Source organism: Ursus arctos, unplaced genomic scaffold (genome assembly GCF_023065955.2).
Source record: "Ursus arctos isolate Adak ecotype North America unplaced genomic scaffold, UrsArc2.0 scaffold_1, whole genome shotgun sequence".
Classification (NCBI taxonomy): domain Eukaryota; kingdom Metazoa; phylum Chordata; class Mammalia; order Carnivora; family Ursidae; genus Ursus; species Ursus arctos.
In genome coordinates this window covers 73,054,845-73,080,911 of record NW_026622763.1, presented here as the reverse complement: position 1 = coordinate 73,080,911, position 26,067 = coordinate 73,054,845, and the positions used below count along the sequence as shown (strand labels likewise).

General features: G+C 35.8%; 1 protein-coding gene across 3 annotated transcripts in view; it reads right to left on the bottom strand.

Moving 5' to 3' along the window:
• Positions 1-6,286: 6,286 nt before the first annotated feature.
• The window catches only part of HSPE1 (heat shock protein family E (Hsp10) member 1), a 34,048-nt gene continuing 14,267 nt past the window's right edge, over positions 6,287-26,067 (bottom strand). For all 3 annotated transcript variants that reach the window (XM_026492257.4, XM_026492256.4, XM_057303720.1), the window contains 6 exons: positions 18,729-18,829; positions 14,527-14,569; positions 14,250-14,336; positions 9,725-9,804; positions 8,487-8,598; positions 6,287-8,357 (listed from right to left, as the gene is read on the bottom strand). In XM_026492257.4, coding sequence (XP_026348042.1) covers positions 8,226-8,357; positions 8,487-8,598; positions 9,725-9,804; positions 14,250-14,336; positions 14,527-14,569; positions 18,729-18,829 — 555 coding nt within the window. In that variant the 3' untranslated portion in view covers positions 6,287-8,225. The remainder of the gene's footprint in view (positions 8,358-8,486; positions 8,599-9,724; positions 9,805-14,249; positions 14,337-14,526; positions 14,570-18,728; positions 18,830-26,067) is intronic.

The following is a 26,067-nucleotide window of genomic DNA, read 5'->3' as shown; positions in this document are numbered from 1 at the left end:
TGACTGCCGGAGACCTAATCAGTATGGATATAAGATGTCGGAACTAGAGTTCAGAATAACAATTACAAAGATACTAGCTGGGCTTGAAAAAAGCATAGAAGACACTAGAGAATCCCTTTCTGGAGAAATAAAAGAACTAAAATTTAACCAAGTCGAAATCAAAAAAGCTATTAAATAGATAAAATTAAAAAAAAAAAAAGGAGGCTCTAACTGCTAGGATAAATGAGGCAGAAGAGAGAATTAGTGATAAAGAAGACAAAATGATGGAGAATAAAGATGAGAAAAAGAGAGATAAACAATTACTGGACCACGAGGGGAGAATTTGAGAGATAAGTGATACCATTAAGCAAAACAATATTAGAATAAATGGATCCCAAAACAAGGGGGGGCCAGAAGGTATATTAGAGCAAATTAAAGCAGAGAACTTCTCTAACCTGGGGAAGGAAACAGGAGTCAAAATCCGGGAGGCACAGAAAACCTCACTCAAAATCAATAAAAACAGACCAACACCCTGACATATAACAGTGAAACTTGCAAATCTCAGAAACAAAGAGTAAATTCTGAAAGCTGCTCGGGACAAGAGATCTCTAACCTGCAAGGGTAGAAACAGTAGATTGGCAGAAGACCTATCCACAGTGACCTGCCAGGCCAGAAGCGGCCAGCATGATACACTCAGGGTGCTAAATGAGAAAACTATGCAGCCAAGAATACTTTATCCAGCTAGGATGTCATTCAAAATAGGAGAGATAAAAAGCTTTCAGGACAAAGAGAAACTAAAAGAATTTGTGATCACCAAACCAGCCCTGCAAGAAATATTAAAAGGGATCCTTTGAGCAAGAAGAGAGCCCAAAAGTAACAAAGACCAGAAAGGAACAGAGACAATATACGGAAACAGTGACTTTACAGTTAATACCATGGCACTAAATTTATATCTTTCAATAGTTACTCTGAATGTAAATGGGCTAAATGTCCAAATCAAAAGACACAGGGTATCAGATTGGATAAAAAAGCAAGACGCATCAATATGCTGTCTGCAAGAGATTCATTTTAGACCTAAAGACACCTCCAGATGGAAAGCAAGAGGGTGGAAAACTATTTATCATGCTAACGGACATCAAAAGAAAACTGGGTTGGCAATGCTTCTATCCGAAAAAATAGATTTTAAACCAAAGACAGTAATAAGAGACGAGGAAGGACACTATATCTATATAGTATCCACTATAAGAAAACGGTCTAACCAACAAGAAGATCTAACAATTACAAATATTTATGCCTGTAACATGGGAGCAGCCAATTATACAAGCTAATTAATAACAAAATTAAAGAAGTACATCAATAATAATACAATAGTAGGGGACTTTAAGACCCCACTCACTGCAATGGACAGATCATCTAAGCAGAAGTCAACAAGGAAATAAGGGCTTTGAATGACACGCTGGACCAGATGGACTTCTCAGATATATTCAGCATATTTCATCCTCAAGCAACAGAATACACATTCTTCTCGAGTGCACATGGAACATTCTCCAGAACAGATCACATATTGGGTCACAAATCAGGTCTCAATTGGTACCAAAAGACTGGGATCATTCCCTGCATATTTTTGGACCACAATGCTTTGAAACTGGAACTCAATCACAAGAGGAAATTTGGAAAGCAATCAAATACATGGAGGCTAAAGAGCATCCTACTAGAGAATGAATGGGTCAAACAAAGAATTTAAAAAGTTCATGGAAAGAAATGAAAATGAAAACACAACTGTTCAAAATCTTTGGGATGCAGCTAAGGCGGTCCTAAGAGGGAAGTTTATTTCAATACAAGCCTTTCTCAAGAAACAAGAAAGGTCTCAGATACACAACCTAACCTCACACCTACAGGAGCTGGAGAAAGACAGCAAATAAAGCCTAAACCCAGCAGGAGAAGAGAAATAATAAAGATTAGAGCAGAAATCAATGAACTAGAGGGGCGCCTGGGTGGCACAGCGGTTAAGCGTCTGCCTTTGGCTCAGGGCGTGATCCCGGCGTTGTGGGATAGAGCCCCACATCAGGCTCTTCTGCTGGGAGCCTGCTTCTTCCTCTCCCGCTCCCCCTGCTTGTGTTTCCTCTCTCGCTGGCTGTCTCTATCTCTGTCAAATAAATAAATAAAATCTTTAAAAAAAAAAAAAATCTCCCAACAAACAAGAGCCCAGGGCCGGATGGCTTCCCAGGAATTCTACCATGCATTTAAAGAAGAATACGTACCTATTCTTCTGAAGCGGTTTCAAAAAATAGAAATGGAAGGAAAACTTCCCAACTCTTTCTATGAGGCCAGCATGACCTTGATCCCAAAACCAGACAAAGATCCCACCAAAAAGGAGAATTAACAGATCATTAACAGACTGATGAACATGATGCAAAAATTCTCACCAAGATACTTGCCAACAGGATCCAACATTACATTAAAGGGACGATTCACCACAACCTAGTGGGATTTATTCCTGGGCTGCAAGGGTGGTTCAACAGGCGCAAGTCAATGTGATATATACTACACTAATAAAAGAAAGGACAAGAACCATACGATCCTCTCAATAGATGCAGAAAAAGCATTTAACAAAGTACAGCATCCTTTCTTGATTAAAACTCTGCACAGTGTAGGGATAGAGGGAACATACCTCAATATCATAAAAGCCATCGCCAAAAAGCCCACAGTGAATATCATTCTCAATGGGGAAAAACTGACAGCTTTTCCCCTAAGGTCAGGAACACAGCAGGGATGTCCACTATCACCCCTGCTGTTCAACACAGTACTAGAAGTCCTAGCCTCAGCAATCAGACAACAAAAACAAAGAAAGGGCATCTGAATCCGCAAAGAAGTCAACTCTCACTCTTCGCAGATGACATGAAACTCTATGTGGAAAACCCAAAAGACTCCACCCCAAAATTGCTAGAACTCGTACTCAGGAATTCAGCAAAGTGGCAGGATATAAAATCAATGCACAGAAATCATTTGCATTTCTATACACTGACAATGAGACAGAAGAAAGAGAAATTAAGAAGTCGATACCATTTACAATTGCACCCAAAACCATGAGGTACCTAGGAATAAACCTAACCAAAGAGGCAAAGGATCTGTGCTCAGAAAACTATAGAGGGACATCTGGGTGACTCAGTCTGTTGGTTAAGCATCTGGCTTCAGCTCAGGTCATGATCCCAGGGTCCTGGGACAGAGTCCTGGATTGGGCTCCCTGCTCAGTGGGGAGTCTGCTTGTCCCTCTCCCTCTGCCCCTCTCCCCTGTTCATTCTAATAAAAAATTTTTTTTAAAAAATCCATTTAACAGAGGCGCCTGGGTGGCTCAGTCCATTAAGCATCTGCCTTCAGCTCAGGCCATGATCCCAGGGTCCTGGGATCAAGCCCCATGTCAGGCTCCCTGCTCGGCGGGGAGTCTGCTTCTCCCTCACCCTTGCTCCTCCACCCCACTTGTGCTATCGTGTTTTCTCTCTCAAATAAAATCTTTAATAAAAAAATCCATTTAAAAACCCAGAAGTACCAAATATTTTTTAAAGTGGTTTAAATATTACCAAATTCAAGGCAAGCATACTTTTTCTCTATACACACCTGGTTTTAAAAACGACAGGGGCACCTGGGTGGCTCAGTCAGCAAAGCGTCCAACTCTTGGTTTTGGCTCAGGCTCATGAGATTGAGCCCCAGGTCGGGCTCAGTTTGGAGTCTGTTGGGGTTCTTTCCCTCTCCTTCTCCTTCCCCCTCTGCTTCCTCCCTCCCACTTTACACATGCATGCATGCTAATAAAATCTTTTTAAAAGAATGACATTTTGGGGGGCAGTTAAGTAGGGATTTCCCACAAAAATCAAAAGGATTCTATTGAATTACCCGAACTGGATGAAGTGGGTATATCGTTTGTAACAGTGACCATACCCACCATTTCCTCATTTCAGCAGTTTTGTTGTTCGACTTCCCTCGGTCTATCTCTGATGGAAAACAGAGGAAAAATAAGAGGACACAATCCTATTATTCCTACTTAATTTAACCTCTTATTTCTCCTTGATTTAACCTCTTACTTTAAAAGCAATGTATAAAACATTTTTAAAAAATAACATTTCCGGGGTGCCTGGGTGGCACAGCGGTTAAGCGTCTGCCTTCGGCTCAGGGCGTGATCCCGGTGTTATGGGATCGAGCCCCACATCAGGCTCCTCCGCTAGGAGCCTGCTTCTTCCTCTCCCACTCCCCCTGCTTGTGTTCCCTCTCTCGCTGGCTGTCTCTATCCTGTCGAATAAATAAATAAAAAATCTTTAAAAAAAAATAAAAATAAAAAATAACATTTCCTTCTAGGCACTGACACTAAGGAAAACCCAAAATATTAAAATCAGCAAATACAGAGATGTAGAAATTTTTCACATAAAGCATACCGTATAAGAATGTTCCTTTGACAGTGTCACAAAAGGCAGTGAAAATTCTACAAATCCATAACAAACTATAATTTTTAAGTGAAGTTCTAGTTGTTGTACAAGATATAGATGGCCCGCATGAGATCCGTCCAAAATAAACTGGTAAATACACTTTTTTTTTTTTTTAAAGATTTTAAGTAGTCTCTACACTCAATCTGGGGCTCAAATTTACAATCCTGAGGTTAAGAGTTGAGGCTCTACCGACTGTGCCAGCCCAGGCACCCCCACTGTTTATAGAACGATAAATTGCTTTTACCAAGGTTTAGAGCAGAAATATAGATCAGGATAAATTGCTAAATTCATTTTAATAAATGAATAGCTTATAAATTTTGAAAGTTGATGCTATAAATAATCCTAGAATATCAGACACTTAATTGACATACTACCTTCATGGATATAAATTCAGAATATCAATTGCATTTATCTTCTGGAAATTTAGTATTCTCTGCTTAATTACATTAGGTTCTCACATTTGATACACAGATTTGAGTACTATAAAAATAAATGTAAATAGCAGAAAAATCAAACAAATGAAGGAATGTAATTAGATTCCCAGCACACATAAAATTCCAGGTATCCCCAAATGTTAAGAGTGAGACTCCTGGTAAAAATTTTTGTATGAGTAATCTAACCCTCTAGTGGATTCATTTGGTAGTTATCTGGTTTTATTGTGTACACTACACAAATAATGTGTTTTTTAGAAACCACATTTGGATCTTTACACCATCTCAAAATACACCACTAAATGTGTTGTACATCTGTAGTGGCTGCTTAGTTAACAATTAGCTGTATTCAAGAAATGAAAATCATCTACTTTTACTAAAACATTTACATAGCATGGAAAAACACCAAGAAACCTTTTAACCACATTCAACACTTATTCAAAAGGTAATATAAAGGGGTGCCTGGGTAGCTGAGTTAAGTGTCTGCCTTAAGCGTCTGCTTTTGGCTCAGGTCATGATCTCAGGGTCCTGGGTTCCAGCCCAGTCTGCTTCTCCCTCTCCGCCCCTCCTCCCTGCTCGTGCTCTCACCCTCTCAAACAGATAAAATCTTAAAAAAAAAAAAAAAAAAAAGGTATATAAATAAAATGTAGAATTTGTACAAATAAAATTATAGGAAACCTTCAGGCAAAAAGTTGTCATCATGTAGACAGTAGGGCGAAAAACCCAGGGAAAAAACAATTTAGTTCTGTTACAATGAATTTCACATCAGTTAGTAAATATGTTCAAAACCGTAACACGGTCCTTGTTAACAGCATAATCATGGATTTCTAATTTGATTCTGATATTAAAAAGCATTAAGAATTTAACTGAGAAATGCATATTTACAGAAAAAATGTAGACCCACAAAAGAACAATGATACTTACAGAAACATCAATTATTAAATGTTACTTTCCCAGATATGATTGGAGAAACAATGAGTTGACTATAGGATCAAAATAATTTATGGAAAGTTTTAACTTTTCGATCTACATTGGAGAATCAAAACAAAAGTGCAGCCTAATTTCATTATTGCACAAAACTGAGTTTTCTATACCCCTCCTCTTAGATTTATTGTGTAAATCCTTTGGTAGCCTAATTTTTTAAAATCCCACTTAGGTACATACACATGTATTTTCAAAATTCTGTACACAGTATTAAGGAAAAACAGTAACTTTCATTTAGGTCTGACCTAGTCCAGTGAGTCAATTTCACAGTACAACGAATATGAATTAGATGTCAGTATGAATACAAAAGAAAGCCTACAAACTGATGTTTTCTTTTGGGGTTTTTGTTTTTTTGTCGTTGTGGTTTGTTTTGTGTTGTGTTTTATAAGTTCTAAACACAGTACAGGGAAAAAGGAATGAGTAAGAAAAAACATCATATTTTATTTCCCCTTAACACCAAGTCATATTATTCAGAATGTGTTTCAAAATACTTAGCCAGATCACCAATCCCAGCCACTGCCTCAGTTCAAATGTTCACTAAGAAAATAATCAAGCAACAGAAATCCATTGTGAGACACCACCTATAGAGAACAGCTACATTGCTATATATAATTTATTAACTTAGTAATTTAGTCTCTCAATATTTAGCAAGTTTGTGTAAAAATTACTATTCCTGTTGGTTTATAGTGACATTAATACAAATGCATAATTTCAAAGTCAACATTCCTTTCACTATGAACATAAAACTTAAAAAGATAGTTGTGGGTTATAGTAATGACTGGCTGCTGGGATAGCACTGTTCAAGGCCAAATACATTGGCAGGCTTGGAAAGGCTTAAATATATATACACACACTCTCAATTTGCTACTATTTCCCATATTTCTGCTATACATCCTTGTTGTATAATATGATATAAATTATTTCCTCAAATTTGAAAAAAAAATCAAGATGAATACATTTTCATCTTCCTTTCAAAATAACCCTTTTAAATGAAAAAGAAGTTCCCATTTGTTAACTCTGCTCAAGAGATGGATTTAAATATTTTCTTCACTACATGTGTAATTTTTTTAATCCTATCTTAGTGCCTCATTACATCTAGTTTAGCAATAAGACCTCCAGTGCTTTGTTGAATATTGCATTCAGTAGATTAAAAGGTTGTAAAATCTGCAGTTGAATCCTTAAGACATTGAATCATAACAAAGTCCAAAAAATGTATGACCATCAACACCCTTGGAAGCTGTGAATTATTGCAAAAAAAAAAACCACCCCTCACATGTGCATATAATTCAAACATAAACTTTGTGGGGAAGGGATGTAAAATAAATACTACAATATTTTCAACTCTGTTTAACTGTCACTCACTTAGATGCTTAGATGAAAGGATTAATACTACTAACAGGAAGAATCAAACTATTTTAAAGAATGCTTCCCAAGTAATTAGAACAATTTCGCAAAACAAAGATAAGCAAGAGCCTATGCCAATACATTTTTCCTGTAGTGTAACGTAATTGCTAATATGAGGTATAATCTGTAAGCAATTAGTACAAATATAAATAGGTATAAGCCACACTAAATCACAGTCTGGTGAAAAGCTTCTCAGCTAATGTAGTTTGGATAGGGAGTTAAGGGAAATGAGAACAGAAGGACAGGGCAGGTTTCCTGTGAGAACGTCATTTACATGCCTTATCATTATCACCATCTTGTATTTAACAGTCCACTGTTGCAGAAAGGTAAATCCTTTCCAAGTATGCTGGTCTAGAATATAATTTATGTAGCACAGTACGATTATTTAAGTATTACTAATACTTCATTTGCATTTATATTTGGATTATACACATAATCATGTGTATCAAAAACTATAAACAGAATTTTAAAACATTTTCATCTCATTTTTGAAAAGTTAACAGTTAAGACTGAACTATATACTACAGAATTTTCTAGAATATCTAAACTATGGGTAAAACCAAAGGAAAACATTACTATTTTTTAGTAAATGGCTTGTGCGAAACCTCGAGTTCACTCATCTTTTTATAGATGGGTTTATTTGATGAGGATTGTGATCCAATGATTGTTTAGCAGCAATTTTACCAAACTGTAAATTCTTTTATTAACAGGCATTATAAACAGATAATACTAATCTTATTTAAAAACCATGAGTGCCACACTGGTGAATATACAGCTCATGAATAACTTAAAAAGTATTTCCCATTTTAAAAGGCAACACTCAGCATACAAAAACCTATACTAAACAAAGCTATAATATGGATACATGATTGATGTGTCTAAAATGATATATATACAGTACATAATTATTGTTAATTATGTGATCAGTACATTTTTTTCTATATGATTCCCTTCATGCTTCACTTTCCCCAGAAACTGAATTCTGAACTTCCTCTTCTAAAATTGGTACAATCAGGTTATCCTTGGACATCAAATTATATTTCATCACAAATTTAGTAAACCGGTGACACAAAAATGTTTCATTCTGTAGAGAGAAAGGAAAAAAAAGTTATTTTAACTTACTATTCAAAACCAAAAAAACTAGACATAACATCAACATATATTATTGTCATTCTGATAAGAATGCATCAGGTAATTAGTGAAATATACTTACTTCATATTCATCAAATATCTGCCGATGATGAAAATAAGCATGTGAAAATATTCTGTAAATCCTACGGCATACTGATCCTAGTTTTGCTACAGATGATTCCTTTATGCTAACCCTAGAAATAGGAAAAACATCAGATTCATAGAGCTGGACAGATCTCACGAAAAATACAGTCTAATCTTCTCAATTCACAAGTGTGGAAACTTACACCTAGGGAAAAAAGTGACCAGTGCAAGGTCACAGTGCTAGTAGGTGGCAAGAGTAGGACTCGGACCTCTGTTCTTTACTCCTGGGCCAGTGCTCTTTCTACCTAACCACATTGCCTAAGAAACTCAGTATTACAAGTTTTGAAACTTTGTTAAAGTTCAATGTAATTAAATCCCTGACAAATCAAAATTTACTAAAACATAACACTGACAACATTAACACTTTGTTCACTACAGATGATTAAAACAGCTAAAAGGAATTGTTTTATTCTATACAACTTGTTTTTTTTTAATAAAAAATGCCTACATATAAAAAAAAAAATGTAGGGGCGCCTGGCTCAGTCAGTGGAGCAGGGGTTGTGAGTTCAAGCCCCATGTCAAGTGTAGAGATTACTTAAAAAAATTAAAAAATTTTAAAAATGTATAAAGGATACCAAAGCAAAAAACAGTATTTTTTTAAAACATATTTTATTTGAGCTCTTTATCTGGGGGAAAGAATCTCCAAGTCTATCCATCTGATAATAGGTATCTTAATAGAATAAAAGGCCCATCAACAAACTTCTCCAATAATATATTACAATATACAGAAGCTTCTTCCCAGATCTTAAAAACCTGTAGGCAAGGATAAGGAATCCTTCAAAAACGAGCAGTCCAACTTAGGAAATTCTGTTCTTTAGGCATGCTGTGTAAAGAGGAGGCCAGCCCTAGCACAGAGATTCAAGTAAGCAAATGTGTAAATATCCCAACTCTAAAGCATGAGAGGGAGAGCCCTGGAGAATGACACACAGCAGCAGGGACTACCCTTGACTAAACTGACCTGAGCTTTGGGAGCCAAGTCCTGCTGCTTTTAGTTTAACCACAACCTTAATTTCAAAATTTGAGTAATTCTGAACTAGCTAAATATACAGCTTAAAAAAAAAAAAAAAGTTTAAAGAATATAATGCATTAACAACAACCTAGTTTGTTTTAATACAAATACCAACCTTTTAAATTAAACCCAAAAAGTTTAACACTATGTTTAAAATTTTTATTTACCTGCTGGGAAAATATTTATTGCTATTCAGAAGACATGCAGCACCATCAAGTGTATGTCTAGTATAGTCTATTGCAGGACACTATAAAAGAAAGGACAGAAAAAATGCATCATGCTTCTTATATGAGGTCTGTTTATTATATACTTGTCTTATTCCAAAAACCTGAGCACGTTTGAAGAAAAAGGTCTCTTATAATATCAGAATGACTGTAAAATTCAGTGTTACAACAAATACAGTTATATTAAAAAAGTAAAAAAACGGGTGAAATTAATTTTAATGACTTATTTTATTTAACTCTATATAGCCAAAATTATGTCAACATATAATTGATATAAAAATTATTAATGAGCTTCTTTGGGGTATTTAAAAATTAAGACGTAATTCACATACCAAAAACAACTCTTTTAAAATGTACAACTCTGAAGTTTTCAGTATATTCACAAATTTATGCAACCATCACCAACTACATTCCTAAACATTTTCATCACCCCCAAAAGAAACCCAGTATCAATTAACAGTCACTTCTCATTCTCTCCTCCCCCTAACTTGAAGCAACAATTAATCTACTTTCTGTTTTCCATGGATTTGCCTATTCTGGGTATTTCCTAAAAATGGAATAATACAGGAATGCCTGGGTGGCTCAGTCAGTTAAGCCTTGGACTCCTGATTTCAGCTCAGGTCATGATTTCAGAGTCATGAGACTGAGCCCTACTTTGGGAAGATGCTCCCTCTCCCTCTGCCCCTCCCCCATAACACATGCACTCTCTCACTCTCAAAAAAACAAAAAAGGAATAATAGTGGCCTTTTGTGTCACTTAGCATGTTTTCAAGGCTCATCCACAGTGCAGCATGAGTACTTTATTTTTCTTTTATTCAAAATCTTTTTAGACTTTAATGTTTCTTATATATACAAAATGCTGTAATCCCTTACAGACGTCATTCCTTTTTATGGCTGAATAATATTCCACCATGGGCATATACCACATTTTGTTTACTCATCATCAGTTATTAAAAATTTGGTTGTTTCCATGTTTGGCTATCATGAACACTGTGACAATATTAGTGTACAAGTTTTGTATGGACATATGTTCTCAATTCTTTTGGGTATATACCTAAGAGTGGAATTGCTAAGTCATAGAGTAACTATGCTTACCTTTTTAAGGAACTTCCAGACTGTTTTCCAAAGTGGCTACAGTATTTTACAGTCCTATCAGCAGTGTATGAGGGTTCTACTCCCTCGACATCCTGGCCAACACTGGTTATTACCTTTTATATTTTAATCATTCTAGTAGATGAAGTGTATGCCATTATGGAGTATATCTTTTCTTTTTCCATTTAAAAAAATGTAGTAAAATACATTTCAGATGAATTTTGCCATTTCAAACTTTTTTAAATGTACAACTCAGTGGCAATAATTACATTCATTATTGTACAACCACCACTACTATGTGTTTGTAACAAAAGGTTTTTCATCATCCCAAGCAGAAACTCTATAAACCATTAAGTAACAACATCCCATCCCCACCATCCTTTCTAGATATTTCATATAAGTGGAATCATACAATAGCTGTCCTTTTATGTCTGGCTTATTTCACTCAGCAAAATGTCCTCAAGGTTCATCAACATTGTAGCATGTATCAGAACTTCACTCTCTTTTATGACTGAATAATATTTCATTCTATACATTCTGTTTAACTGTTCTCATTGTGGTTTTGATGATTAATGATGTTGAGCATCTTTTCATATGCTTACTGACCATTTGTTTATCTTCTTTAGAGAAATGTCTATTCAAATCTTTTGCTCATTTTTTAATTGGGTAGTCTTTTAACTGCTGAATTGCAACAGTTCTTTATGTATCTGAATACCAGACCCTTATCAGAGTTACGATTTATAAAAAATATTTTTCTCATTCTGCAGACTGGCTTTTCACTTTCTTGACAGTGTCCTTTGAGGCAAAAAAAATTTTAATTTTGATTGAATCTGATCTATATTTTCTTTTATTTGTGCTATTGATGTCGTATCTAAGAAATCAGTGCCTAGCCCAAGGTCATGAAGAGTTACACATTTATTTTTTTCTAAGAGTTTTATAATTCTAGTTGTTATATTTGGGGTTTTGATCCATTTTTAAGCCAAGTTTTGTATAAGGTGTGAGGCAGGGGTCTAACTTCATTCTTTTGTGTGCAGATATCCAGTTATCTCTTTTTGTTTAAGATTTATTTATTTACTTATTTGACAGAGAGAGTGAGAGTGAGCAAGCACAGGCAAGGGAAGCAGCAGGCAGAGGGAAAGGGAGAAGCAGGTTCCCCACTGAGAAAGGAGCCCAACACAGGGCTCGATCCCAGAACCTTGGGATCATGACCTGAGCTGAAGGCAGATGCTCAACTTACTGAGCCACCCAGGCGCCCCATCCAGTTATCTCTTAATGAGATATTTGACATTGCCTTTTGTACTAACTCTTTGAAACTGGTATTTTATTTTGCACTTAGAGTACATCTCAGATTGGACTACCAACATTAAATGCTCCGTAGCCACATGCAGTTCACGGTTATTGCTGTATCAGCGTAACTTTAGATTAATTGGTTTCTGGAAAAAAAAATTTTTTTGGGGGGGGGGGGGGAGTTTTACCTTGTTTTAGCTGCTTCCTTCCTTCTCCCTCCCCCGCCAATTAATTCTCAGTTAACTCATCCTACTTTGTATCATATTTAACAGCAAAAAGTTGGCAAAATACAGAAGGTCACCAAATAATAAGTAATGTGTTCACAAGCTTTTATAAATTCTATTTTGCCAAGTATATATGTATGTTACTGCAGTCTGCATATGTCTGAAAGGGCTATCAGATAATAACATGTTATAACCTTTGTCACTTACAATTAGTGTCACTTATCACTGTGTACAATTTACCCAATTTGCTGCAATGAGTGTCTTTAAATTCTCGAGTAAATCAACACTGGTGCGGAGTACCCTGCCTCTTCTATGTCAGAATCCTCCCCATTCTTTTAATCCAGAAGAGCAACTTTCTTAGCTACTAATCTGTTAGTTGCTATTATTTCTTGCCTGCACAATTATTCCAAGAGTTCAGAAAGCATCCTTTCAAGATTTTCTTTTGTTTGCATTTTTACAAAAATCCCTTTCCATACAACTACCATTTGAAAATCCTACCATCATCCTCCCTTGACACATGGACAAGTCAATGGAGCTTGTCTTCAGCAATCAATGTTGCAATTTTAAGACTCATTCACAGGACCTAATGCTGATGATCATCCTATCTTACATTTAACGTTAATCAAGAAAAAAGCAGATGTGACAAAGAGTACATATAAATCTCATAATACATCACAAACTGGGCATCTTTTCCACTCTGAAGTGAAAATAATGCATCTTTACTATTTGCCAAAATTAAATTAGCCTTCTTGATTCAACTTCCTAATTGCAATTATCACATAATTCACTATACTTACTAAGTAGCCAATTTCAGGAAATTATCAATAAACTACTATGTGGATTTTCCCAGATGTAAAGTGATACACAATCTTAATATTGCTTCAATTAACTAACATAAAAAAAAGTCACACCCTGAATGAAATCAGTCAACCGAGTAACTGCTATATACTCCTTATTTTGGAGAATTTACATTCCCAAATAAAGGAATACCAGATGTTCATTTTGCAACCAGAAACTCTCCAGTTGTCAAGCCTTAGAAGTCTAGCAATAAAATGACCATCTGAAGGTCTATAATTCTATAGAACTGACCTAATCCAAACATCTTCAATACATTTAAGTGTCAAGTAAAAAGTACAGATTAAAAGGGAATGCAAATCACGGGGAAGGCAATGAATAAACAAATCAGCTGTAATTTTTGAATTAACTAAGGAAAACTGAATTAGGTACTGGCTATTAGATAATATGAAGGAATTATTTGTAACTAAAAATGTTCTATAAACAATTGTTACTTCCTATACCCTCACCTCGACAAAAACTAAATGAGGAGAAAACATGTATAACTTTTTCAATGTAGGACCAATATGGAGAGGAAAATCATTACGGTGGGTTTCAAATAAATAGGAGGAAATAGTAATAAAATGTAGAGTAAAAAGTACTGACTGTAAAGTTAAGGAGCCCAAAAGCAACATTTCATTAACAGATTGAGCATCAATTAGTAATCACCAACAGTTACTCCTATCAAAAGAAATCATCAATGACTAAAAAAAAATTATGACTGAACCAAAAAACTAAAGATGTATATCTCATCCATTATACATTAGATATCAGTGTGATATGACAGATGCTATTCCGTGATAGCCAGTGAATCACAAAGTGAGTTCTAACCCATGACACTGCCCAGTTACAAAAAATGATAATCATTTTTAGAAGAAATCTTAAAATAGCATACTGGCAATAAATCTGCAACAAAGAACTCTAAACCAAATGACAAACAGTGAACTAAACACTAAAAATTTATCTACCACTCTCTGAGAGAGATTTAGGTTATAATGATTTTATTAATCATTCTATTTCATTATTTCTCACCTCTTTTGGAGTTTTATGAGCTGCACAAAGAAAAATCCATTGTTCAGTTGCTGTCATCTGAGTACATGTATCTGGATGGCATTCACTCTGTTAGAAAAGAGTTACATTTCTTAATATGTAAAATAATAAGAAAGTTTATCATTTGGCTTATTACATTTCCATGTAAAACTCTAGAATAATCAGAAATGTTGGGTAAGTCTTTGTAAACACCTTAAGTTACAATAACAGAAAAACATAAAAACTTCCAATTATAGCTTTAACTTAAAGAAAATATTACCTGAAGTTTGACAGCAAGTCCATTTAGTTCAAGACAGAATTGCCTAAAAATGCAAATACATAAGTGAAAAGTCTTATCCATCCTTCACATTATTTTTAGAATACTAATTGTAAAAACAGAATCCCAATAGTATCATTCTTCCTCTCTCATCACCATTATCAACACCATCTGAATTTACATGGCACGTTTCTTAAAAAGACAGTTTAGTAAGTAAAACCCAAAACTAACAACCCTAATAATGTTCAATATCAGAGTACAGTGAACTGATCAGACTTTTACACTAGAAATTCGTACAATTTTTCTGAGAAGTAATCTGAAAATATATACTAAGACCCTTAGGAAGTGTGTATTTTTTCCTAAGTCATTCTCCTAAGAATCTATTCTAATAAAATAACCAAAATTCCAGGCAGATATATATACAAAGATGTTCACAGAAAATACACATAAAATTTTTTTGAAACACTCCAAATAATCAGTAATTGCACAGTAGTAAATTGTTGGTATGTACATAAACAAAGGATGTGTGTCTATATTCACAATAAGATTCCAGTTATGCAAAAAATTATGTGTATATATATCTATACACAAACATATATAGAAAAAGGAATGGGGCGCCTGTGTGGCTTAGTCAGTCAAGGGTCTGCCTTCGGCTCAGGTCATGATCCCGGGGTCCTGGGATGAGTCCCACCTCAAGCTCCCTGCTCAGCCGAGAGCCTGCTTCTCCCTCTCCCCACTGCTCATGCTTTCTCTCAAATAAAATAAACGAAGTCTTAAAAAAAAAAAAAGACTAGATGTTTTATATGCCTATATATTTTACAAAGTTTTGCTCTGATTACAAACAACATGCTCCTTATAAAAAGTCAAATATGAACAAATATATAATGTACAATAAGAAAATCCTCCATAATTCCGCCACCTCTTCCCAAAAGTTATAAAGTAAATTTGATTTTCTATGCAAAGATTACAACATACTGGGATCATAGCATACACAATTTTGTAACTTGCTTTTTGGTCACTTAGTAGATTGTAAGCATTTTTTCATGATCTACTTCTTCTAAAACTGCCAAACTGAGAATCATAAAGCCTAGAACAATGCTTGGAACATAGTAAATGCTCAAAAAATATTTCTGAATAAATGAAGAATGGAGGAAACTTCATAACATCAAGATTATCATTTTTAAACTAACATTATTTTATATGAAAAGACAATCATCTATGTCAAAAAGCTAACTTACTTTATTGCTGTCAAAATACTGAATGCATTTCCCTCTAAAAATCTTACCAATTAATCACTATTATGTTTCCCCAACAAATGAGAACAGTCTGAGTCCCTAAAAATGCAAAGCTAAAACCTACAAAGGTAGAAGATAAGAGTCCCAAAGGGCAAAAACAAAACAAACACACACAAAAAAACCCTGCCCACATATGAAAGAAAAACTATTTAAAGTATGTGATAATAGAAGAAAGCAAATAAGGAGTCAAATTTTCACTTGTCTGTGAATGTATTTCCTTTCAGATCCCTAACAATAATGCTGTTCTTAGGTCACAAAAATAACACTATTTCTGATTCACCACACCACCCCTCTACTGCCCCTTATCTGTAGCCTGCATGTTACAGGTTTTTGAGTTGTTTTCCACTAAGTGGTAATAAAGACAGGTGGTGAAAAATAGTTTCTCATCTAGTTTAGCTCACTTATGGCCAACAGCAAAATTAAGCTACTGATCTGGCAGTGTTATGAGTACAATCTGTGGCACACAGTGCAAATATAACAGCTTCAAGTTAATTCAGCATAGGGCTAACAGATATAGTTGAGCAGCTGAAGAGACAAGCCAGAGCTGAAATCCAGCCTACATTGTAATCTCTAAACCATGCATCCTGCCATAGGATTGTATCCACTCAGAAGAAGAGGCATCTTTTCCTAACTACAAAGATTCCGTATGGGCTAGTGAGAGATTTGAATGAAGTCCCATTAACATCATAATATTATCAACTATATTAACTAATAAAATCAAGTATTAAGGCTCAAATCAATTACATCAAGCACATGAAAAAAACCAAAAAGCTACTTTCAAAACTCTTCTTGGTGAACTACAAAGATGTATTCACTACGATAAAGACACAAAAGAATATATATGTGATCTATAATACATAAATACAAAACCAAAATAAATTGGATAATATTCAAGGGGAAAAAAGTAAAAGTAACAGCACCGGAACAGAACAGGAGAAAGGTTTTATAAATTTTGTATATTGCATATTTTATAGTCTAAGTTAAATAGGGAGAAAAGTTATTCTTAGATCTGAAATTAAGATCTTGTATACTAAAATCAGCCCTTGGGGGTACCTATCTGGCTCAGTCAGTAAAGCATGTGACTCTCAATCTCAGGATTTCAAGCCCCATGTTTGGTATGGAGCCCTACAATCAATCAATATAAATCTGTGAACTCTAAAATCAGCCCTCACTTCTTTGGAATTATACTCGTAGTGGAAAAAACATCCTCATTTATTTTCATCATTAATCCCAACAGGTAAGTAGGTAGTTATTTTTTTCAAAGCTGATTAAAGTAAGGCAGAGAATATGTACTGAAGTGCTATCTTGATTTATAAGAATGGGAAACTATCTACATATTCATACTTTCAATTATCATGCATTAAGATGTGGTTTTAAAGAACTAGATCAGGGATGACTGGCTGGCTCAGTTGGTGTAGCATGCAACTGTTAATTTTGGGGTTGTAGGTTTGAGCCCCATGCTGGGTGTAGAGATTACCTTAAATAAACTCTTAAAAAAAAAAAAAAACTAGATCAAGTAGTCAAGTGATTTGTCTAAGAAACTGGCAGAATACAAAGAAGTCTTAGCAACCTGATATTGCTGAACTGTTATGACAAAACATTATGTCTTAGCAATGTCTAGCAGGAAATATTATCTATTTTATTTAGGGAAAGTACTATTTCTACTCCACTTATTACTTAAAAATCAACTCAAAAAGTAAACTCTGATGAACATATATCTCATGCCACATTCTTTATATTTAACCTATCAACTCATCTCAGTTCCCATTTACAGTGGAAGTTTGTAACTTCCAGAAACAACTTAGTAACTCTAAGTTTAACTCTAGTTAACTGTCATTCACTAGTCATCAATTCTCTCATTCAAAGGGCATCAGGAAAAGTGCTCAAACTCCTTACTTCAGAATTACAATTAATCTTTAAAGATTTGGGAGAGAGAGAGAGTGAGTGAACACATGTGTACACACACACTTGCAAGTCGGGGGGAGGGACAGAGGGAGAAAGAGAATCTCTAGCAGACTACCTGCTGAGTGTAGAGCCTGATAGGAGGATTGATCTCATGACCCTGAGATCATAATGTGAGCTGAAATCAAGAGTCAGACACTTAACCTACTGAGCCACCCAGGTGCCCCTAGAATTACAATTAATCTTTATTTACCACATGGAAGACTAGAAGTTCACAGCAGTTAATAGGCAACTCACCAGATACCAAGCCTAGACTAGGACCTTCTTATGATCCTCCATAGAGAAATAAAGTTTATCATGAGTGGAAAATAGAGATAATGCATTTATGGTTAAGGGATAATTTGTGGTTAAGAAAAACTGTACAGGGGGGCGCCTGGGTGGCACAGTCGTTAAGCGTCGGCCTTCGGCTCAGGGCGTGATCCCAGAGTCCTGGGATCAAGCCCCGCATCGGGCTCCCTGCCCCGCTGGGAGCCTGCTTCTTCCTCTCCCACTCCCCATTTGTGTTCCCTCTCCCACTGGCTCTCTCTCTCTCTGTTAAATAAAATCTTTTAAAAAAAAAAAAAAAAAAGAAAAACTGTACAGGGATGCCTAGCTGGCTCAGTACATACACCGTGCAAATCTTGATCTTGGGGTTGTGGGTTCAAATCCTACATTGGGTGTAGAGATCAAGAAAAAGAGAGAAGGGGGGGGAGGGAGACAGAGAGAAAGAATGAAAGAACAAAATGCTGTGTAAATAGATAATAATGCCCATATCCATAAATGAAGAAAACAATCAGTAAATAACAAAGTTGAAAACTTTGTAACACTGAAAACACAAAAGCTTTAAAATCTGGCTTCTTAGTCTGCAATTACATAATGATTTTATTTACAATTCATAATCATCAACATTAAAAGTTAATTTTACAAGTGGAATTACTATCACTGTTTTGATATATCATGAAGATTTACCTTAAATGCTCATATTTCCATACACCTTCATCTTGGCCTTCAGGTGGTTCAAGAATTTTGTCAATATTGGAACAATCTGCTCTTATGTTTTGTTGAATATACTATAAACAAAAAAGTTCTCAGAGTTAATTAAAATATTAGACTTCATGATAAATCTTATGTTAAATATATTTAATTTTTGAATACATGACTGCTCTTATGTTCCAACTTTTTTGGGTTATACACAAATTAGGAAACCAAGTACAGAATCATAATCACTAATTCAGAAGAAAGGAGGTAACCCTTACCTATGCTTTCTCCAATTCAACTTCTTTGGGATAAGATCTACCATATAAGTGCAGATATGGTACTTACCAGGACTGGATGTGGGATCAGAACTGTAAACGATAATTTTCATAAGAACACAAAATGTAGACAATATAAATATAACTGTTGTACATAATACAGGATTTCATGAATAGCAAGTATCTAGAATAGGCAAATCTATGAGGACAAAAAATAGTAGCTGTTTAGGACTGGGGAAAGAAGAGGAGACAAAGGAGAACAAAGATAACTGCTAATGTGAATGGGATTTCTTTCAGGTGGGGAATGAAAATGTTCTAAAATCAGATTGTGGTGATGGTGTACAACCCTGTGAATATACTAAAAAACCACGTATGCATATTTTAAATGGGCGATTTCTATGGTATGTGGTATTCAATAAAGTTGTTTACAAAAATAACTAGCAGAAAAATAAATCAAAAGGAAAAAAAAAGGCACAGCCATTCACTTAAAGTAAAATAAAACTTTAAATTTCAGATCTTTTCAATGTTTCATTCAATCTATGATTTAAATACTCTGAAATCTGAATAGGCTAAATTAGATTAAAATGCCTCATTACAGATACTTAATAACTGCGCCTATCTATTATGCTTATTTTTAGGCAATGTTTCTTGAATATTACTCTCATGTCAAAAACCTGCTCAAAAGATTTTAATGACTCCCTAATGCCTGTTTAAACCACTCTCCCTGATTTTCTGACCCCATCCTAAGGTCCAAAGTTCTGCATGAAATTGCTTCTCTCCTCAAGCAGAACGCAGCAAATTCTTTACCTTTTCCACCGGCCACTTCAAACTCCATACAATTCTTTCCAAACTCTCTGTCCCCCAGCACATTCAAATCTTTCCTGATTATTCTAGTACTCACAGAACTCCCTCTGATTTCCTCCATTTGTCACTATATAATCTACATTAGCAATCTGTCTATGCACTCTTATCTTTCCTGCTCCTATTATACCTCCTATAGAACTCTTACAAGCATTTATTTATATTTAATGTATAACACTTAGTTATTTTCGAGGGTCTCCCTCAAATAAAAAAGAGACTTAGTTTTGTTTTAAATTTTAGTATTAGCATCTGGTAGATAGGCAATTTTTAACAAATTTTTATTGTCTTTTCCTAAATTATATTACTTGAAGTCAAGGATAAAGGTATGTAATTACCTGAAATGTTAAAGCCGTGGAGGATGAGGGATGAAAAAATTTACTAAAAATGGAGTGTAGACCCTGATTCTTTAATATTCTTTAGTGGTCCCCAAAACAGTTTGGTAGTTAGCACACAAAAATATTCTCTGCTTGGGGCGCCTGGGTGGCACAGTCGTTAAGCGTTTGCCTTTGGCTCAGGGCGTGATCCCAGCGTTCTGGGATCGAGCCCCACATCAGGCTCCTCCGCTAGGAGCCTGCTTCTTCCTCTCCCACTCCCTCTGCTTGTGTTCCCTCTCTCGCTGGCTGTCTCTCTCTGTCAAATAATTAAATAAAATCTTAAAAAAAAATATTCTCTGCAATATGGTTTGCTCATAATCAACATTAACTTTTTAACCACATATTTAGTAAATGAATTTACTTATAATTATTAAAATTTTTATATGTAGAATTACAAGCTGTCAATCTTTAGGGAATCTAGAATCCTTTTATTAATGATGATTTATGTAAAATATTTAAGAGAACAAAAGAAATCTGTAACTTTGAAAGAAAGCAAAAATGTCATGTGTTTTCTGAACTGAGTCCTCCATACTTTTATGCAAATAGAGACAGCTATCACTTAAAATGAGCTAAGAAATGTCTTAATGCTCACTGAATATAACTTTTACGTCAGGGAACTCTTTACATTGTTTCTGAGTTAGTAATATCAGCAATTTCATTTAGTCTGGAAAATTATTTTTATTACCCTCAAATACATGTGAAAACTAAAGATTTACAAACTGCAACATGTTTCTCTATCCTGTCACACATCATAATGTGACATAAATCTAAACTACGATTAATTTTTTCATGTGCATCACAAGTTGGACAAACATAAAATAAGAAAAAAAGAATCAGCTCTATCATGAAAAGCTGGAATATTAAGTACCTTTTCAACATCACCTTTATTATGTTGTTTAGTAATTCAGTTAAATGGAAGAGCATTTACCATTACTACTTAAAACTTCTGCTTCTGAATTTTAATACTAAGAGTTTTTGAAACTGAGTAAACTGTACAACTATTATTTAAGAAACTGGCTTTGTAATCTTTAAGAAAATCTACCAAAAAAATCCAGAAAACAAGCTCATGAGAATAGTGTTCTTTATGCTTCTAAGGACTTTAAAATCCTAACTTATTACCATTTCTTGAAAAGAAACTTTTTGTTAGCTTCCAAAGGTATTACCACTTCTACCTGATACTGTCACCTTGACCAAGCTCACTAGCATTTCAGATGCTTTCAGTATATACTCACTTTCCAAGCCTTTCAAGTCTCCCCAGTACAGAAATTACTACATCAGATTTTAGACTAAGTCAAAAACAGCATGAAATTCTTCTTCCTTCTGTTATGAAAAAGGCAGAAATATATCTTTCTAGTGATTTCCTGTGGGCTATAATTATTAATAATTACAATGATCTAGTACTATATTTTAGGTAAGACTTTTCTTAAAGCAGTTTTTAGAAATCACTTGGGAAGAGTAAAATACACAGTAAAATACCATGCAAAAGCATTTTATTGCTTCCACTCCTGGGTAAGATGGAGTAAACACACATCAACTTTTCTCTCCCACTGAACAAAACCATAAAATTTGGACAGAACTCGAAGTGCAGCAATTTGAGGTCTCTACAAAGCAAATATCAGAAAGAGGAGCTGGAAAGAACATCAGAATTCAAAGTATCACTGAACTGGCAGTATGTTTGCTGTGTTTTTTTTCTCCCCTCTGGTAACCACTGGCCTCAACTCAATTCAGGATAAAACCCAAAAATGAGCACTGTTGGTGCTGACAGATCTAGGAGAAACTACATAGTTCCGTCTCAAGAAGTGGAAAAGGGCACTCCTAAAACTCAAAAAGAGTGGAAAAAAGCTCCTGGGTTTTTGCTCTCTGCTTTCTCTCCACTTTCACAGTCTACACCTGAGACAACTGCACAGTAATCAAACCTTATTTCTTTTTCTCTCTTTACCTTCCACAACTACAGCACAATTCTAGTAAGTGATTTCTGCCTGGAGGACCAAAGAGGTGGGCCCCAGGAAACCAGAATGTATCAGAGAGAGATTAGAGAGAGTGAAGCTCAGAAAAGTGACCCCATAAAGGTGTTTATGAACTCCTGGGCTCAATCCTAATCTGTGCATGCCCACATGCATTGATCTGATCACAATTAGCATATGAGAGATGGAGAATTGAACTAAGGGATATACCTCCACCCCGGCTGACCATGGGTTGGTACACACAGAACAGATTCACGGAGTAGCACAAAGGCTTTAAAAACTGAACCTCAATCTGGCTGGAACCTGCAGCCTGTATCTAATCAGGTCAAATGCCTGCTAAAACAAAAACATCAACATTCTCCATGGGATTCAATAAAACCAGAGTCTAAACATAATATTCAAAATTTCCAGAATACAATCTAAAATTACTTGGTATACAAAGAACACATGAAAATCTCAATTCAAGAAGATGAGTGTGCTGGGGGAAGGGAGTAGTGGTAAGCTGTTACTGTTTAATGGGCACAGAGTCTCGGCTGTTAAAGCTGAAAAGTTCTTTAAAAAAAATGAAAGGGCAACCCTCTCGGGTCCCCTCCCTCTTCAGGAGCTTTTTTTACTATCCCTCAATGAACTTTGCTTTGCTGACCACCAAAAAAATAAAATATAAAAAAATACGGGACGCCTGGGTGGCTTAGTCAGTTAAGCATCTGCCTTTGGCTCAGGTCAAGATCCCGGGGTCCTGGGATTGAGCCCCACATCAGGCTCCCTGCTCAGTGGGGAGTCAGCTTCTCCCTCTCCCACTCCCCCTGCTTGGGTTCCTTCTCTCGCTGTCTCTGACAAATAAATAAAATCTTTAATAAATAAATAAAATAAATAAATAAATAAATAAATAAATAAATAAATAAAAATCTGCAGACAGAGGTGGTAATGATCACACAATAATATGAATGTACTTAATGCCAGAGAACTGTACACTTAAGGGGCCCTATCTGGCACAGTCGGTAGAACATGCAACTCTTGATCTCGGGGCCGTGAGTTCAAGCCTCATGTTGGGGGTAGTGTTCACTTAAAAAAATTAACCTAAAAACTTAAAAAAAAAGCACACTTAAAATGGCAAAGTGGTAAATTTTATACTACATATATTTACCACAATAGAGAAAAGCAGAGTGAACACCAAACAGGAAAACCCAAAGAAATCCATGCCTAGACACATAATCAAAGTGCCAAAAATTAAAGATAAACCAGTGAAAGACGACACGGGACCTATAAAATATTTAAAAAGCTGCAGCTTTCTCATCAGGAACCACAGACAGAAGGGAATGAATGGCACATGTCGAGAGTGCTGAAGAAAAGAACAGCTGGAGCACCTGGGTGGCTCAATTGGTTGAGAGTCTGCTTCTGGCTCAAGTCATGATCTCAGGGTCCTGGGATTGAGCCCTGCGTTGTCGTTGGGCTCCTGGCCCGGGGGTGGGGGGGTGGGGGGGTGTCTGCTTCTCTCTCTCCATCTGTACCTCCCCCCACCCCACGCTCATTCACTTTCTCTCTCTGAAATAAATAAATCTTAAAAAAAAAAAAAAACCATCAACCCAGAATTCTATATCTAACAAAAATACCCTTCAGAAATGAAGATAAAGACATTATCAGATGAAAGAAAACTGAGGGTGATTCCTAGCCAGCATATCACTCTAAAAGAATTGCTAGAGGAAGTCCTTTAGACAGAAGGGAAAAAATAAATAATTAACACCAGAAGAAAACCTGGGATATCAGGAGCAACAGAAATTATAATATCTGGGTATAAATATAATAGGCCATTCTCCTCCTGAATTCTTTAAAACATGTTTGGCAGACGAAAGCAAAAAATATAACATCGTCTGATGGGGTTTTCAAAGTAAGTAAATGTAATACAGACAACAAATACATAAAGGGATAATGGGATCTATAGGAAGGTAGTTTTTACATTTCAATTAAAGTGGTAAAATACTGATTCTAAGTAGACTGAAAAGTATTTAGTAATCTCTAGAGCAATTATCAAAAATATTATATAAAGAGATACTTGGGGCACCTGGGTGGCTCAGTCAGTTAAACTCCTGCCTTTGGCTCAGGTCATGATCCCAGGGTCCTGGGATCGAGCCCCACATTGGGCTCCCCCCTTGCTTTGCAGGGAGCCTGTTCCCCCCTCTCTCTGCCTGCTACTCCCCCTGCTTGTGCTCTGTCAAATAAATAAATAAAATCTTTAAAAAAAAAAAAAAAGCAAGCAATTCAAGGGGTTCCTGGGTGGCTCAGTCAGTTAAGCATCTGACTTGGCTCACGTCATGATTTCAGGGTGCTGGGAGGGAGCCCCACATCAGGCTCCCCACTGAGAAGGGACTGCCTCTCCCTGTTGTTATGCAACCGAAGAAAAGCCCTGGACTCAACGGCTTCATTGGTGAATTTTACCAAACATCAGAACACCAATCCTCCTCAAACTCTTCCAAAAAATCAAAGAGGAGGGCATAATTCTCAACTCATTCTATGATGCCAGCATTGCATGATACCAAAGCCAAATAAAGACACTCGAGGAAAACTAGAAACCAATACCCCTTACAAACATTGATACAAAAATCCTAACAAGCCAAATTCAGCAGCAAATTAATAAGATTATACATCATGATCAAGTGGGATTTATTCCTAGAATACAAGGATGGTTCAACATGCAAAAACTGATCAATATACCACATTAACAAAACGAAGGGGGAAAAAACCCACATGTTCATCTCAACTGGTACATACGACAAAATTCAACACCTTTTTAGGATAAAAACAGTCAACAAACTAGAAATAGAAGAAAACTAGTAACATAACTCAACATAATAAAGGTCACATATGAAAAACCCACAGTGCACCTCATACTCAATGTGTAACACTGAAAGGTTTCCTCTAAGATCAAGAACAAGATAAAGATGCCTGCTTTTGCCCCTTCTGTTCAAAGTAGTATTGGAAGTTCTAGCCAGGCAATTAGGTAAGAAATAGAAATAAAACGCATCTGAATTAGAAAGGAAGATTACCTGTTTACAGATGATATGCTCTCAATATGTAGAAAACCCTAGATTCCACACAAAAAAATTGTTCAAACTGATAAATTCAATAAAGTAGCAGCACACAACCTCTACTTAAAAAAAAAAAAAAGATTTTATTTATTTGAGAGAGTGAGTGAGTGAGACAGCAAGCACAGGATCAGCAACAGAGGGAGAGGGAGAAGCAGACTCCCCTGCTGAGAAGGGGAGTCTGTTGAGCAGCGGAGTCTGCTGAAGCAGGGCTCGACCCCAGGACCCTGGGAACATAACCTGAGCGGAAGGCAAACACTTAACCAACTGAGCCACCCAGGTGCCCCACAACCTCTACTTTTAAAGGGAGAAATATCTATACATTTTTCCTCTAATTTTCCCCAATTTCCAGGCATAGAGCTCTAGGCTTATATTTCTGTATCCTCCACAAGGCCTATCTCATTGCCCAATAAATATTTGCTGACTGAACAATACATTCTTAAAAGGCAATGAACAAATAGCCATTCATTCATGAATGCTTGTCCATTTCCTGTGCTAAGTATCTAAATATTATAAGTCCATTCTAAAGGTTTTTAGTATTTGTTAATATCATGAATGTTTTATATGCTCAAAGAATTCAATTGTATCCCTATTTCATTTTCCAGGATCTTCAAATAACAAAATAAAATCCAAATACCTATCTAGGTTTATTATCTAGCCATCAAGATAAAGCCAAATAGCTTCTTTTTATTGCATATTTTTCCTTTAAATATGTTAACCAACGTCTAGTCAAACATACTAGTACACCCTAATTTCAGTCATCCTTTTGTTAACCC